The sequence below is a fragment of the Pseudophryne corroboree genome, chromosome 2 (assembly GCF_028390025.1).
Source record: "Pseudophryne corroboree isolate aPseCor3 chromosome 2, aPseCor3.hap2, whole genome shotgun sequence".
Classification (NCBI taxonomy): Eukaryota; Metazoa; Chordata; class Amphibia; order Anura; family Myobatrachidae; genus Pseudophryne; species Pseudophryne corroboree.
In genome coordinates, this window is record NC_086445.1 from 1012061428 (window position 1) to 1012074839 (window position 13412).

Consider the following 13412-nt stretch of genomic DNA (forward strand, 5'->3'; position numbering starts at 1 on the left):
CTCATTCAGTGTGCTACAATGTAAGTTTCGGCTCATTCAGTGTGCTACAATGTGAGTTTCGGCTCATTCAGTGTGCTACAATGTGAGTTTCGGCTCATTCAGTGTGCTACAATGTGAATTCCGGCTCATTCAGTGTGCTACAATGTGAATTTCGGCTCATTCAGTGTGCTACAATGTGAGTTTCGTCTCATTCAGTGTGCTACAATGTGAGTTTCGGCTCATTCAGTGTGCTACAATGTGAGTTTCGGCTCATTCAGTGTGCTACAATGTGAGTTTCGGCTCATTCAGTGTGCTACAATGTGAATTTCGGCTCATTCAGTGTGCTACAATGTGAGTTTCGGCTCATTCAGTGTGCTACAATGTGAATTTCGGCTCATTCAGTGTGCTACAATGTGAGTTTCGTCTCATTCAGTGTGCTACAATGTGAGTTTCGGCTCATTCAGTGTGCTACAATGTGAGTTTCGGCTCATTCAGTGTGCTACAATGTGAATTTCGGCTCATTCAGTGTGCTACAATGTGAGTTTCGGCTCATTCAGTGTGCTACAATGTGAGTTTCGGCTCATTCAGTGTGCTACAATGTGAATTTCGGCTCATTCAGTGTGCTACAATGTGAGTTTCGGCTCATTCAGTGTGCTACAATGTGAATTTCGGCTCATTCAGTGTGCTACAATGTGAGTTTCGGCTCATTCAGTGTGCTACAATGTGAATTTCAGCTCATTCAGTGTGCTATAATGTGAATTCCGTCTCATTCAGTGTGCTATAATGTGAATTTCGGCTCATTCAGTGTGCTACAAGGTGAGTTTCGGCTCATTCAGTGTGCTACAAGGTGAATTCCGTCTCATTCAGTGTGCTATAATGTGAATTTCCGCTCATTCAGTGTGCTACAATGTGAATTTCAGCTCATTCAGTGTGCTATAATGTGAATTCCGTCTCATTCAGTGTGCTATAATGTGAATTTCGGCTCATTCAGTGTGCTACAAGGTGAGTTTCGGCTCATTCAGTGTGCTACAATGTGAATGTCGGCTCATTCAGTGTGCTACAAGGTGAATTTCGGCTCATTCAGTGTGCTACAATGTGAATTTCGGCTCATTCAGTGTGCTACAATGTGAATTTCGGCTCATTCAGTATGCTACAATGTGAATTTCGGCTCATTCAGTGTTCTACAATGTGAGTTTCGTCTCGTACCGTGTGCTACAATGTGAATTTTGGCTCATTCAGTGTGCTACAATGTGAATTTCGGCCCATTCAGTGTGCTACAATGTGAATTTCAGCTCATTCAGTGTGCTACAATGTGAATTTCGGATCATTCAGTGTGCTATAATGTGAATTTCGGCCCATTCAGTGTGCTACAATGTGAATTTCGGCTCATTCAGTGTGCTACAATGTGCATTTCGGCTCATTCAGTGTGCTACAATGTGAGTTTCGGATCATTCAGTGTGCTACAAGGTGAATTTCGGCTCATTCAGTGTGCTACAATGTGAGTTTCGGATCATTCAGTGTGCTACAAGGTGTTTCAGCTCATTCAGTGTGCTACAATGTGAATTTCAGCTCATTCAGTGTGCTACAAGGTGAAAGGGACACCAGTAATAGATAGTATAAAGGGTTATACTACACAGGACACGCCCCCTTTGGATGACCACACCCCCTTTTGGGTGACCATGCCCCCTTTTCTAGAGAGCGTGCTTTCGCCGCGCGCATAATTACGTCCTTGACTTTTTTTGCATATCCCCACTTCAAAATTTCCACTTCGACCACTGTATATATATATATATATATATATATATATATATTTAGGGCTGTATGTTTATAATATGGGGCAGTGTGTGTATGTATGTATGTATGTATATGGGGCTGTGTGTGTGCGTGTGTGTGTATATGTGGCTCTTTGTGTGGCTGTGTGTGCACATATGAGTTTGTGTGAGTGGGGGTCACACCATTGTCTAATTCACCTTTGGGCGTCTGGTTTAAACTTACATATCTGACCTTTAGCGATTCAGCAATTTAGGGGCGCTGAAATTAGATATCTTGCCCCCCCAACCTAAAAACATTCTGACGCCCCTGCTCTGAGCTCACTGGCTTTACTATAATGGGCCCCTGAGTCCAGAGGGGGCCCCCACCGCACACACTGCACCCATTTTTAAAATACTCACCCCTCCGAAGTCCAGCGCCGCCACCGCAGCACTGTTAGAACACCGTGAAAATGGCTCAGCGCCCATTGTCACGGAGTTCTGCGCATGCGCAGTAGAGAATTCTCAGGGTAAATGGCCACCACACCATTTTCCTGGAGATCTGCGCATGCGCAGTAGAGTCTGAGCCCTCTAGTGCTCAGACTCTACGGCGCTCCGGGCAGAAAGGAGGGGACCTGTACGGAGGAGGCTGAACATTGGCCTCCTTCTCTCTTAAAACGCCCCTGTCTGAGCTGTTAGGTATTTGCTGGCGGTGTGCGCATTGCCGCACACCGCCAGCACATCGCCGCACACCGCCAGCACATCGCCGCACATCCCCAGCACACCGCACTACCCTTATTAGTCGTCAGCACATCAATTGTTTTTATAGTAGTTCAGTATAATTAACTTGTTTTAATAGTATTGCTGCCCTTATTCACCATGTACTGTATCTACAAGGAGTTTAGTGAGGGCTATATCAGGAAATGATTGTCGTATCTTCCGGTGCTGGTCACCTCGGCGACACGATTTATACACCCTTTTGAAGATTTACTTAATTCAGTAACCAGTAAAAAGAGTGTAGTAGTGAACCTGTGGAGAAGTTGTCCAAGGCAACCAATCAGCTGCTCCGTACAATTGTATGCAAATTATAAATGTTACTTCAATGCTGATTGGTTGCCATGGGCAACTTCTCCACTGGCTCACTTCTCCACACTTTTCACTGCTTCATGAATAGACCCCTAACTAACAATGGGGCAGATGTATTAACCTGGAGAAGGCATAAGGAAGTGATAAACCAGTGATAAATGCAAGGTAATAAACACAGCAGCCAATCAGCTCCCATATGTAAATTAATAGTTAGGAGCTGATTGGCTGGTGCACATCACCTTGCACTTAACACTGCTTTATCACTGGTTTATCACTTCCTTATGCCTTCTAAGTCGAATCTGCATTGTTGTAATGCTGCCCATTTCCGGCCAACATTGAATAGTGAACTGTCGGATCCTCGGCCAGCATTGAATAGTGAACTGTCGGAGAGCATCCAACATTCATTGAATACACCCCATAGGTACTTCCTTCATGTCAGTATTTTATTCAGCATAATTTGTATTCATATATTATTCACTCTGCCTCACAATCAAAAATGTTATTTCACTCAATTGTATTACTGTTGTGAGGCAGGCAGTGTGATTTAAATGCGCTGAATCGTGTTACCACATCAACGTTAATGGGGTCTATTCAATTACTGTCGGGTCCTTTTTTCAAAGTCGGATTGACATTGTCGAAAACGGACCAAAAACCAGTCGGATTTGGCCGCAAATTCGACAAAAACACGTGGATCCGCGGCTAATCCTCCGATCCATGTGTTTTCCAATAAGTCAAAAATACCGTCTTGTCGGAAAAACGGGACAGCAAATGAATAGGTCGAATAAAGATTCTACCTAAAAATGTTTGAATTTGTCATTTTTCCAACAAGTCGGAATTTTCAACATCAATTGAATAATCCCCCGTACATCAGACCCCATATGATGTCAATATTCTAATACAAGCACCCTTTTAACAATATTCGTTTCACTTTTCAATACAAACAGTACATTCAAGAGCTAATCGCCCATAACAACAGCGAACAGTAAAAGAGCCACGGACATGCTACGTGGTTTTGTTTGTTAGTAGGTCTGTGACTGGTTGTTTTGGAATGAGTGTGTGTATCCTACATAGCTACTTATCTGGCTGCTCAACTTCCTGTTAAACCTCTTTGTTCTGAGGTTTCCCTCCCATCAGCCCTAGTTTACATTACTCATTTTCTTGCTGGTTTATGTGTGTTTTGCGTTTGGGTTTTTGGTTTGCGGCGAACTGGGTCTCCGTAATTTTTCACTTGTGCACCACCCTCATAAGTGACGGTGGTGCACAATTGATTGTCTTGGTTGTTTATTTGTTGGATAGTTAATTTCATCAGATGTTCTTTAAATGTCACCATACTTCTCTATTCCCCTCATCTTTTCCTTAACATTTTCTTAAATAAATGTGGCTAACTTTTAAACACAATGGCCTAAGGCCCTCATTCTGGGTTGATCGCTCGCTAGCTGCTTTTAGCAGCAGTGCAAACGCTAAGCCGCCGCCCTCTGGGAGTGTATCTTAGTTTAGCAGAAGTGCGATCGAAAGGTTAGCAGTTCTGCTGTAAAATATTTTCATGCAGTTTCAGAGTAGCTCCAAACCTACTCCTACCTTGCGATCACTGCAGACAGTTTAGTTCCTGTTTTGACGTCACAAACACGCCTTGCGTTTGGCCAGCCACTCCCCCGTTTCCCCAGGCACGCCTGCGTTATCTTCTGACATGCCTGCGTTTTTTAGCACACACCCGGAAAACGGTCAGTTACATCCCAGAAACGCCCCTTTCCTGTCAATCACTCACCGATCAGCCGAGCGACCGAAAAGCGTAGCTCGCCCTTATGTAAAACTACATAGTTTTGTGTGAAAATACTTCACGCATGCGCACGGCGGCCCATATGCATGCGCAGAAAAGCCGATTTTTAGCCTTATCGCTACGCTGCGAACAGTGGCAGCTAGCGATCAACTCGGAATGACCCCCATAATGTAATCGCCTGCGTGAAGTGGGATGTGCGGGATTACGTGCCAGTCTTAAAGCGGCACTCATTTGCACAGCATAAACGGTAAATCCAGCCAGACTGGCACGAAACCCCGCACATCCTCCTTCTCGCAGGCTATTAAATCTAGCCCCATATCTGTCTCTTTATTCGTTACCATTTGGTACCATTAGTATGTTATGTTAAGAATCGATATTGGTGTCTCATGTACTTGTCTGATGAAGAACTGTCCGTCATTTAAGAATGTTTAAGAAAGAGGAAATTCAGCTCCATGAAACCTCAAATTGATGTTTTTAGTTTTTTACAAATATCTAACAATAACAATAATTTTCATTTATACATGTAATTATGGTCCCACCCCTTTCATTGCATTCTGAGTAGGCAAGCATATCATTACATAGACTTTACTAGCCAATCACTCTCAAATAGAAAGCCATAACTATGTTTGTCACCTTTATTTTATTCTATTGCAAACATGAAAGACTCAGCAAGATAATATCCAGGAGAAGCTTATATCACTCAGATAATATCCAGCAGGAGCTTATATCACTCAGATAATATCCGGCAGGTGCTTATATCACTCAGATAATATCCAGCAGGAGCTTATATCACTCAGATAATATCCAGGAGATGCTTATATCACTCAGATAATATCCGGCAGGTGCTTATGTCACTCAGATAATATCCGGCAGGTGCTTATATCACTCAGATAATATCCGGCAGGTGCTTATATCACTCAGATAATATCCGGCAGGTGCTTATATCACTCAGATAATATCCGGCAGGGGCTTATATCACTCAGATAATATCCGGGAGGTACTTATATCACTCAGATAATATCCGGCAGATATTTATATCACTCAGATAATATCCGGCAGGTACTTACGTCACTCAGATAATATCCAGCAAGTGCTTATATCACTTAGATAATATCCGGCAGGTGCTTACGTCACTCAGATGATATCCGGCAGGGGCTTATGTCACTTAGATAATATCTGGCAGGTGCTTACGTCACTCAGATAATATCCGGCAGGGGCTTATGTCACTTAGATAATATCCGGGAGGTGCTTATATCACTCAGATAATATCCGGCAGGTGCTTACGTCACTCAGATAATATCCAGCAAGTGCTTATATCACTTAGATAATATCCGGCAGGTGCTTATATCACTCAGATAATATCCGACAGGGGCTTATGTCACTTAGATAATATCCGGGAGGTGCTTATATCACTCAGATAATATCCGGCAGGTGCTTACGTCACTCAGATAATATCCGGCAGGGGCTTATGTCACTTAGATAATATCCGGGAGGTGCTTATATCACTCAGATAATATCCGGCAGGTGCTTACGTCACTCAGATAATATCCAGCAAGTGCTTATATCACTTAGATAATATCCGGCAGGTGCTTACGTCACTCAGATAATATCCGACAGGGGCTTATGTCACTTAGATAATATCCGGGAGGTGCTTATATCACTCAGATAATATCCGGCAGGTGCTTACGTCACTCAGATGATATCCGGCAGGGGCTTATGTCACTTAGATAATATCCGGGAGGTGCTTATATCACTCAGATAATATCCGGCAGGGGCTTATATCACTCAGATAATATCTGGGAGATTCTTATATCACTCAGATAATATCCTAGAGGTGTTTATATAATTCTGATAATACAGGTTGAGTATCCCTTATCCAAAATGCTTGGGACCAGAGGAATTTTGGATATCGGATTTTTCTGTATTTTGGAATAATTGCATACTATAACGAGATATCATGGTGATGGGACCTAAATCTAAGCACAGAATGCATTTATGTTACATATACACCTTATACACACAGCCTGAAGGTCATTTTAGCCAATATTTTTTATAACTTTGTGCATTAAACAAAGTGTGTGTACATTCACAGAATTCATTTATGTTTCATATACACCTTATACACAGTCTGAAGTTCATTTAATACAATATTTTTAATAACTTTGAGTATTAAACAAAGTTTGTGTACATTGAGCCATCAAAAAACAAAGGTTTCACTATCTCAGTCTCACTCAAAAAAGTCCGTATTTCGGAATATTACGTATTTCTGAATATTTGGATATGGGATACTCAACCTGTATTCGGCAGGTGCTTATATCACTCAGATAATATCCTAGAGGTGTTTATATCATTCTGATAATATTCGGCAGGTGCTTATATCACTCAGATAATATCCTAGAGGTGTTTATATCATTCTGATAATATTCGGCAGGTGCTTATATCACTCAGATAATATCCTAGAGGTGTTTATATCATTCTGATAATATTCGGCAGGTGCTTATGTCACTCTGATAATATCTTTGAGATTCTTATATCACTCAGATAATATATGACAGTTGCTTTATTTACTAAGCCTTTGAACGAGATAAATTACCAGCAACCAGCTCCTAACTGTCATTTTTCAAACACAGTCTGTGACATGACAGTTAGGAGCTGATTGGCTGATGCCTTATGTCCATCCACTTTATCTCACTCCTAGGCTTAGTAAATAGACCCCACAGTCTGTCACGTGGCAGTCAGGAGCTGATTGGTGCTTTATCCCTCTTCACGTTACCTCTCTCCAAGGCTTAGTGAATAGACTCCTGTATCACTTGTATAATATCCGGCAGGGGCTTATCTCACACACATAATATTACGCAGGTGCTTATATCACTTACCTTCCATGATTGCTTCCTCCACCTCCATGGGATCCAGTAGATCCCGGCTGATTGCCAAATAGCTGATTTTTCCCTTCCATTCTGAACCTTTTTTAGCTGTCACAAGTTTAAGCTCTAGGGGACATCGGGTGACAATGCCTGATAGACAAGAAGAGCATCTACATGATCAGATCTCATAGGTCCATAATATGATTTCTCCCAACAACAATATGACCCACCCAAATATAACTCTCTCTGCACATGTTACATCTGCCCCACCTGCAGTGCACATGGGTGGTCATTCCGAGTTGATCGCTGGTTAGCTGTTTTTAGCAGCAGTGCAAACGCTATGCCGCCGCCCTCTGGGAGAGTATTTTAGCTTAGCAGAAGTGCGAACGAAAGGATCGCAGATCGGCTACAATTTTTTTTTGTGCAGTTTTAGAGCAGCTTCAGACCTACTCAGCGCTTGCGATCACTTCATACCATTCAGTTCCGGATTTGACGTCACAAACACGCCCTGCGTTCGCCCAGCCACGCCTGCGTTTTTCAGGCACGCCTGCGTTTTTTCGAACACTCCCTGAAAATGTTCAGTTGACACCCAGAAACGCCCTCTTCCTGTCAATCACTCTGCGGCCACCAGTTGGACTGAAAAGCTTCGCTAGACCTTGTGTGAAACTACATCGGCCGTTGTGAAAGTACGTTGCGCGTGCGCACTGCGCCACATACGCATGTGCAGAAGTGCCGTTTTTTTACTTAATCGCAGCGCAGCGAACATTTTCAGCTAGTGATCAACTCGGAATGACCCCCATGGTTTTGCTCAATTGCTAACTTTTTGGTTTGCTAAGAAACCTGAATAACACCCTAATAGGCCCTACACATTAGGCAATATAATTGAACGATATGAACGTTCTCGTTCATTATTGAATGAGAACTAGTTCATATCGTTCAGTGTGTAAGCACCAACGATGAACCATGCGCGGCCCCGCGCTCATTCATCGTTGGTGCAGGGTCACTTATGCATGCAGGACAAAATGGACAATCTCATCCATATCAGCTTGCACTGCTATGGAGGCGGGTCACGGGGGAAGTGAAGAAACTTCATTCCTCCAGTCACCTCCCCTCTGCTGTATCGGCCGTCCGGCAGCTCAGCGGCAGGTCGCCGAATGTGTAGGGCCATTTAGTCCCGAGTTGTTTCCTTTCATGCATGCAGAAATCTCGGCTTGATGTGCGTTAATGTGCAGAAACCCGGGATATAGTTGCAATGTGTGAAAGGGGTATAAGTAGGCCCAGGGCAAAAGCCCAGTTTGCCTTTTGATTTAAATGCTCCTGATTTGTGGATGAAAATATTTATTGTGTGTGTTTATAGTGACAAGACAAGGGTAGGCCTTCTATATACATGTTTATATACTAAAGCTGTACTTCTTCCTATGTCCATTGTAAAAACCAAGAAAAAGCTTTACAAAAAGAGAAACAAAAAAGGCTTGCTGCAGCTTTAATACAACATTTATTGAATGAACTTGTATTGTGCAAATTAATGGAAAATTAGCTGCTGCATTACACCTTATAGCCAGCAGGTGGCGATGCTGTGCTCTTGCAGTGCTACTGTATGATCTTGTGCGCTGTAGTTATTGCAAAGGTTTTTTTTTTTAAATGTAAATAAATAGACTTTAAAGTATAGATTTTAAGAGTGTTTTATGTACTTATTGAGGTGTAAAATGGAGCTTTTCAGATACTTGCATGTGAAATATGTTTTTTTCACTGCTGTAATAGTTGCGTCTACTTTTTGAGGTGTCCTGCATAGGCAAACGCGCGCGCGTGTGTGTGTGTGTGTGTGTGTGTGTGTGTGTTCCGGTTGCCTGGAAACCCCCCTCCTCTTGGCAAGTGGCTCAAATTATGACAATAGCAGTGGTATATAATACGATTACTAGAGCTGCTGCACAAGCCGGGTGGTCTTCAGTATACCGGCGCCGGAATCCCGACAGCCGGCATACCAACAGTTTATCTCCCTCGTGGGGGTCCACGACCCCCCTGGAGGGAGAATAACTAGCGTGGCGAGCGCAGCGAGCCCGCAAGGGGCTCATTTGCGCTCGCCACGCTGTCGATATACCGACGGTCGGGCTTCCGGCGCCTGTATGCTGGTCGCCGGGAGCCCAACCGCCGGCATACCATACCACACCCGCACAAGCCCAGTGGTAGCAACTTCTTCTACCAAGTTTGCTGGATGTGTGGATCTGAGTCCTCAGTCAGTGCAGTGGACCAGAGGGTCGCTACCAGGAAGAAGAGACAGGAGTCTTACCGTAGGGTGGGAGAATGTGTGCTTAAAAAGTGCAGTACTGGTTGTACAGTATTATGTTTGTGTATTTATTATGGTATGTTTAACCTTTTCCTGACCACTTATTTATATTATTTAAATGATTGCTACAACCAGGGGCGTCTTAAGAGAGGAGGGGTCCCATGTACACTCCGGGTGGACCCCCTCCTCTCCGCGGCGCCGTAGGCTCCGGCAATATGCCGAAGTCTACTGCGCATGTGCAGGTCTCCCGAAACATGGCGCCCGCCATGTTTTGAAGACAAAAGTCGAACTGCGCATGTGCGTGGACATTTTTTAGTTGCTTTTTTGCCGCGACGGCTGACGCTGCAGCGCCCGGCGGTGGACATCGGAGAGGTGTGTATGAAAATATGGTTGTGATGTGTGCGGTGTTGGCCCACCCTGGACCCAGGGGCCCGTGTGCACCACACACGTTGTACCCATGATAGAAACGCCAATGGATACAGCCTATACCATAGACCAGGCATGTCCAAACTGCGGCCCTCCAGCTGTTGAGAAACTACACATCCCAGCATGCCCTGACACAGCTTTAGCATTCTCTGACAGCAAAACTGTGTCAGGGCGTGCTGGGATATGTAGTTTCACAACAGCTGGAGGGCCGCAGTTTGGACATGCCTGCCATAGACCATCTATAGCAGGCCTGAGCAACTGTGGCTCTCCAGCTGTTGTGAAACTACACATCCCAGAATGTCCTGTCACAGTTTTAGCATTCTCTTATAGCAAAACTGTGGCAGGGCATGCTGGGACTTGTAGTTTTACAACAGCTGGGGAGCCACTTTTTTTCAGGCTTGATCTATGGTGTTAAATATAAATACTATAATCCATACGATATACATTGCATAAAAAGACAATGTTTACATTAATGTCCAGGGTCGTTACTAGGTTCTTCTACCGCTCCCCCAGACTCCCGCACTTGCTCCAATGTTCCGCAGAGCGGGAGATTCTGTGCTGTATTTGGAACCCCCCCCTAGGAATCCTGCGTTTGCCACTGTCCTGAAGTGAATTAAAACTCACCGCTGCCTCGGGGGAGGGTGACTCCAGACAGAGCCTCCAGAACAGAACTTTTCCCCGAACTCTGGTCGCCGATGACCGCAATTGCCGGTAGCGACAGGTCCTTATCAACCCCCAGGGACCTCAGGGAGTCAATGAGATCAATAAATGGACGGACCTTCTCTTCATACTTGGCATACAAGCAGCTATCCATCCTGTAAGAAAAACCACAAATAGATCCAAAATCAGGTCTATAGCATACCTCTACATTTACTCTACATTTACTGGACCATTAGGTACAAAGAGCCTGAATTTCACACAGTCCAAATGCATACCTCCCAACTTCTTTGTTTCCTAAAGAGGGACACACGCGCGCGTGGCCTAATAAAAGGGGGCGTGGTTTCGCGGGAGGACCCGCGATCGCGAGCCACGCCCCGTTTTCGTCACTGAGGGGGCATGCCCAGCGCTCTGTGAGCCGCTGGCATGCCCCCTCTCCCTTTGACTCAAGTGAATAGAAGCTGTGCGCATGCGCACAGCGTCTATTCACTGCTGCTCTGCTAAGCAGGGCAGCGAGACACAGAGCCTCCCAACTGCCCCCCCCACCGCGGGACACTGCGGCCCGCGGGTGGGACAGCGGGACAGTCCCCAAAAAATGGGACTGTCCCGCGAAAATCGGGACAGTTGGGAGGTATGCAAATGCAGCCGCATCCTGAAGGCACCCAGGTGTATGTGCATCTCCAGCAGTGCCGTAACTAGACATTTTAGCACTGTGTGCAAGAAACAGCATCTGCGCCCCCCCATGTACAAAACAGGGACAGTGCACACCTTCATGGGGAAGGCTCATGGCCACAGAGCTCCCTTTTACACATTACGGCAGCAAAGTCCCCCATTTTTACACATTAAGGCAGGCAGAGTCCCCCTTTTTTACACATTACGGCAGGCAGAGTCTCCCCTTTTTACACATTACGGCAGGCAGAGTCCCCCTTTTTTACACATTACGGCAGCAAAGTCCCCCATTTTTACACATTAAGGCAGGCAGAGTCCCCCTTTTTTACACATTAAGCAGGCAGAGTCCCCCTTTTTGTACAGTATGGCAGGCAGTCCCTCTTTTTTACACATTATGACAGGCAATCCCCCTTTTTACACATTATGGCAACAGAGCCCCCCTTTTTTACACATTAGGCAGGCAGAGTCCCCCTTTTTACACAGTATGGCAGGCAGTTCCCCTTTTGTACACATTATGGCAGGCAGTTCCCCTTTTGTACACATTATGGCAGGCAGTCCCCCTTTTGTACACATTACGGCAGGCAGAGTCCCCCTTTTTTACACATTACGGCAGCAAAGTCCCCCATTTTTACACATTAAGGCAGGCAGAGTCCCCCTTTTTTACACATTAAGCAGGCAGAGTCCCCCTTTTTGTACAGTATGGCAGGCAGTCCCTCTTTTTTACACATTATGACAGGCAGTCCCCCTTTTTACACATTATGGCAACAGAGCCCCCCTTTTTTACACATTAGGCAGGCAGAGTCCCCCTTTTTACACAGTATGGCAGGCAGTTCCCCTTTTGTACACATTATGGCAGGCAGTCCCCCTTTTGTACACATTATGGCAGGCGGACATGGGCCTAATTCAGATCTGATCGCTGCAGCAAATTTGTTAGCAAATGGGCAAAACTATGTGCACTGCAGGGGGGGGGGGGGGGTGGGCAGATATAACATATGCAGAGAATTAGATTTGGGTGGGTTATATTGTTTCTGTGCAGGGTAAATACTGGCTGCTTTATTTTTACACTGCAATTTAGATTTCAGTTTAAACACACCCCAACCAAATCTAACTCTCTCTGCACATGTTATATCTGCCCCCCCTTCAATGCACGTGGGGGTCATTCTGACCCGTTCGCAAGCAGCGGTTCTTCACTGCAGTGCGAACGGGTCGGAACTGCGGCTGCGCGGGAAGGAGGATCGGGGCGTCTACTCACCATTTCCCGGGCATGGTAAGGTGAACGAAGGCGTGTCCAGGCGTTTGGAGGGCGGATGTCTGACGTCACAGCCGGGACCTTCATCGCTGGATCCGTCACACTGCGTAAGTAGCTGCAGTGCTGGTCTTGTTTTGCTTGAAACTTTTTTAGCATAGCAGGGCTGCACAAGCGATCGCAGCCCTGCTATGCTAAAATACAAAAAATAGGGGCGTGGCTTCACGGGGAAGGGGTATGTCAACAAAATAATACCAATTCACATTACATATTATAGTAGTCTCCATTATTCAAATTACGCCACACAGTAGCGCCACTACACCAGGTACAGCCCCTCTTACACATTACGGCAGACAGTGTCCCCTTTTTACACATTACGGCAGACAGCGTCCCCTTTTTAAACATTACGGCAGACTCTTTTTACACATTACGGCAGACAGCGTCCCCTTTTTTACACATTACGGCAGACAGCATCCCCCTTTTTACACATTACGGCAGACAGTCCCCCTTTTTACACATTACAGCAGACAGCGTCCCCTTTTTACACATTAAGGCAGACAGCGTCCCCTTTTTTACACATTACGGCAGACAGCGTCCCCCTTTTTACACATTACGGCAGACTGCGTCCCGTTTTTTACACATTACGGCAGACAGCGTCCCCCTTTTTACACATTAC

The 13412-nt window shown here is 45.2% G+C and overlaps 1 protein-coding gene across 1 annotated transcript in view; it reads right to left on the reverse strand.

Annotated features, from left to right (window-relative positions):
• Positions 1-10980, reverse strand: part of LOC135029536 (interferon-induced GTP-binding protein Mx-like) — a 50214-nt gene extending 39234 nt beyond the window's left edge. The window contains exons 1-2 of the mRNA XM_063953860.1: positions 10789-10980; positions 7467-7604 (exon numbers count right to left, since the gene is read on the reverse strand). Coding sequence (XP_063809930.1) covers positions 7467-7604; positions 10789-10978 — 328 coding nt within the window. The 5' untranslated portion in view covers positions 10979-10980. The remainder of the gene's footprint in view (positions 1-7466; positions 7605-10788) is intronic.
• Positions 10981-13412: the final 2432 nt, after the last annotated feature.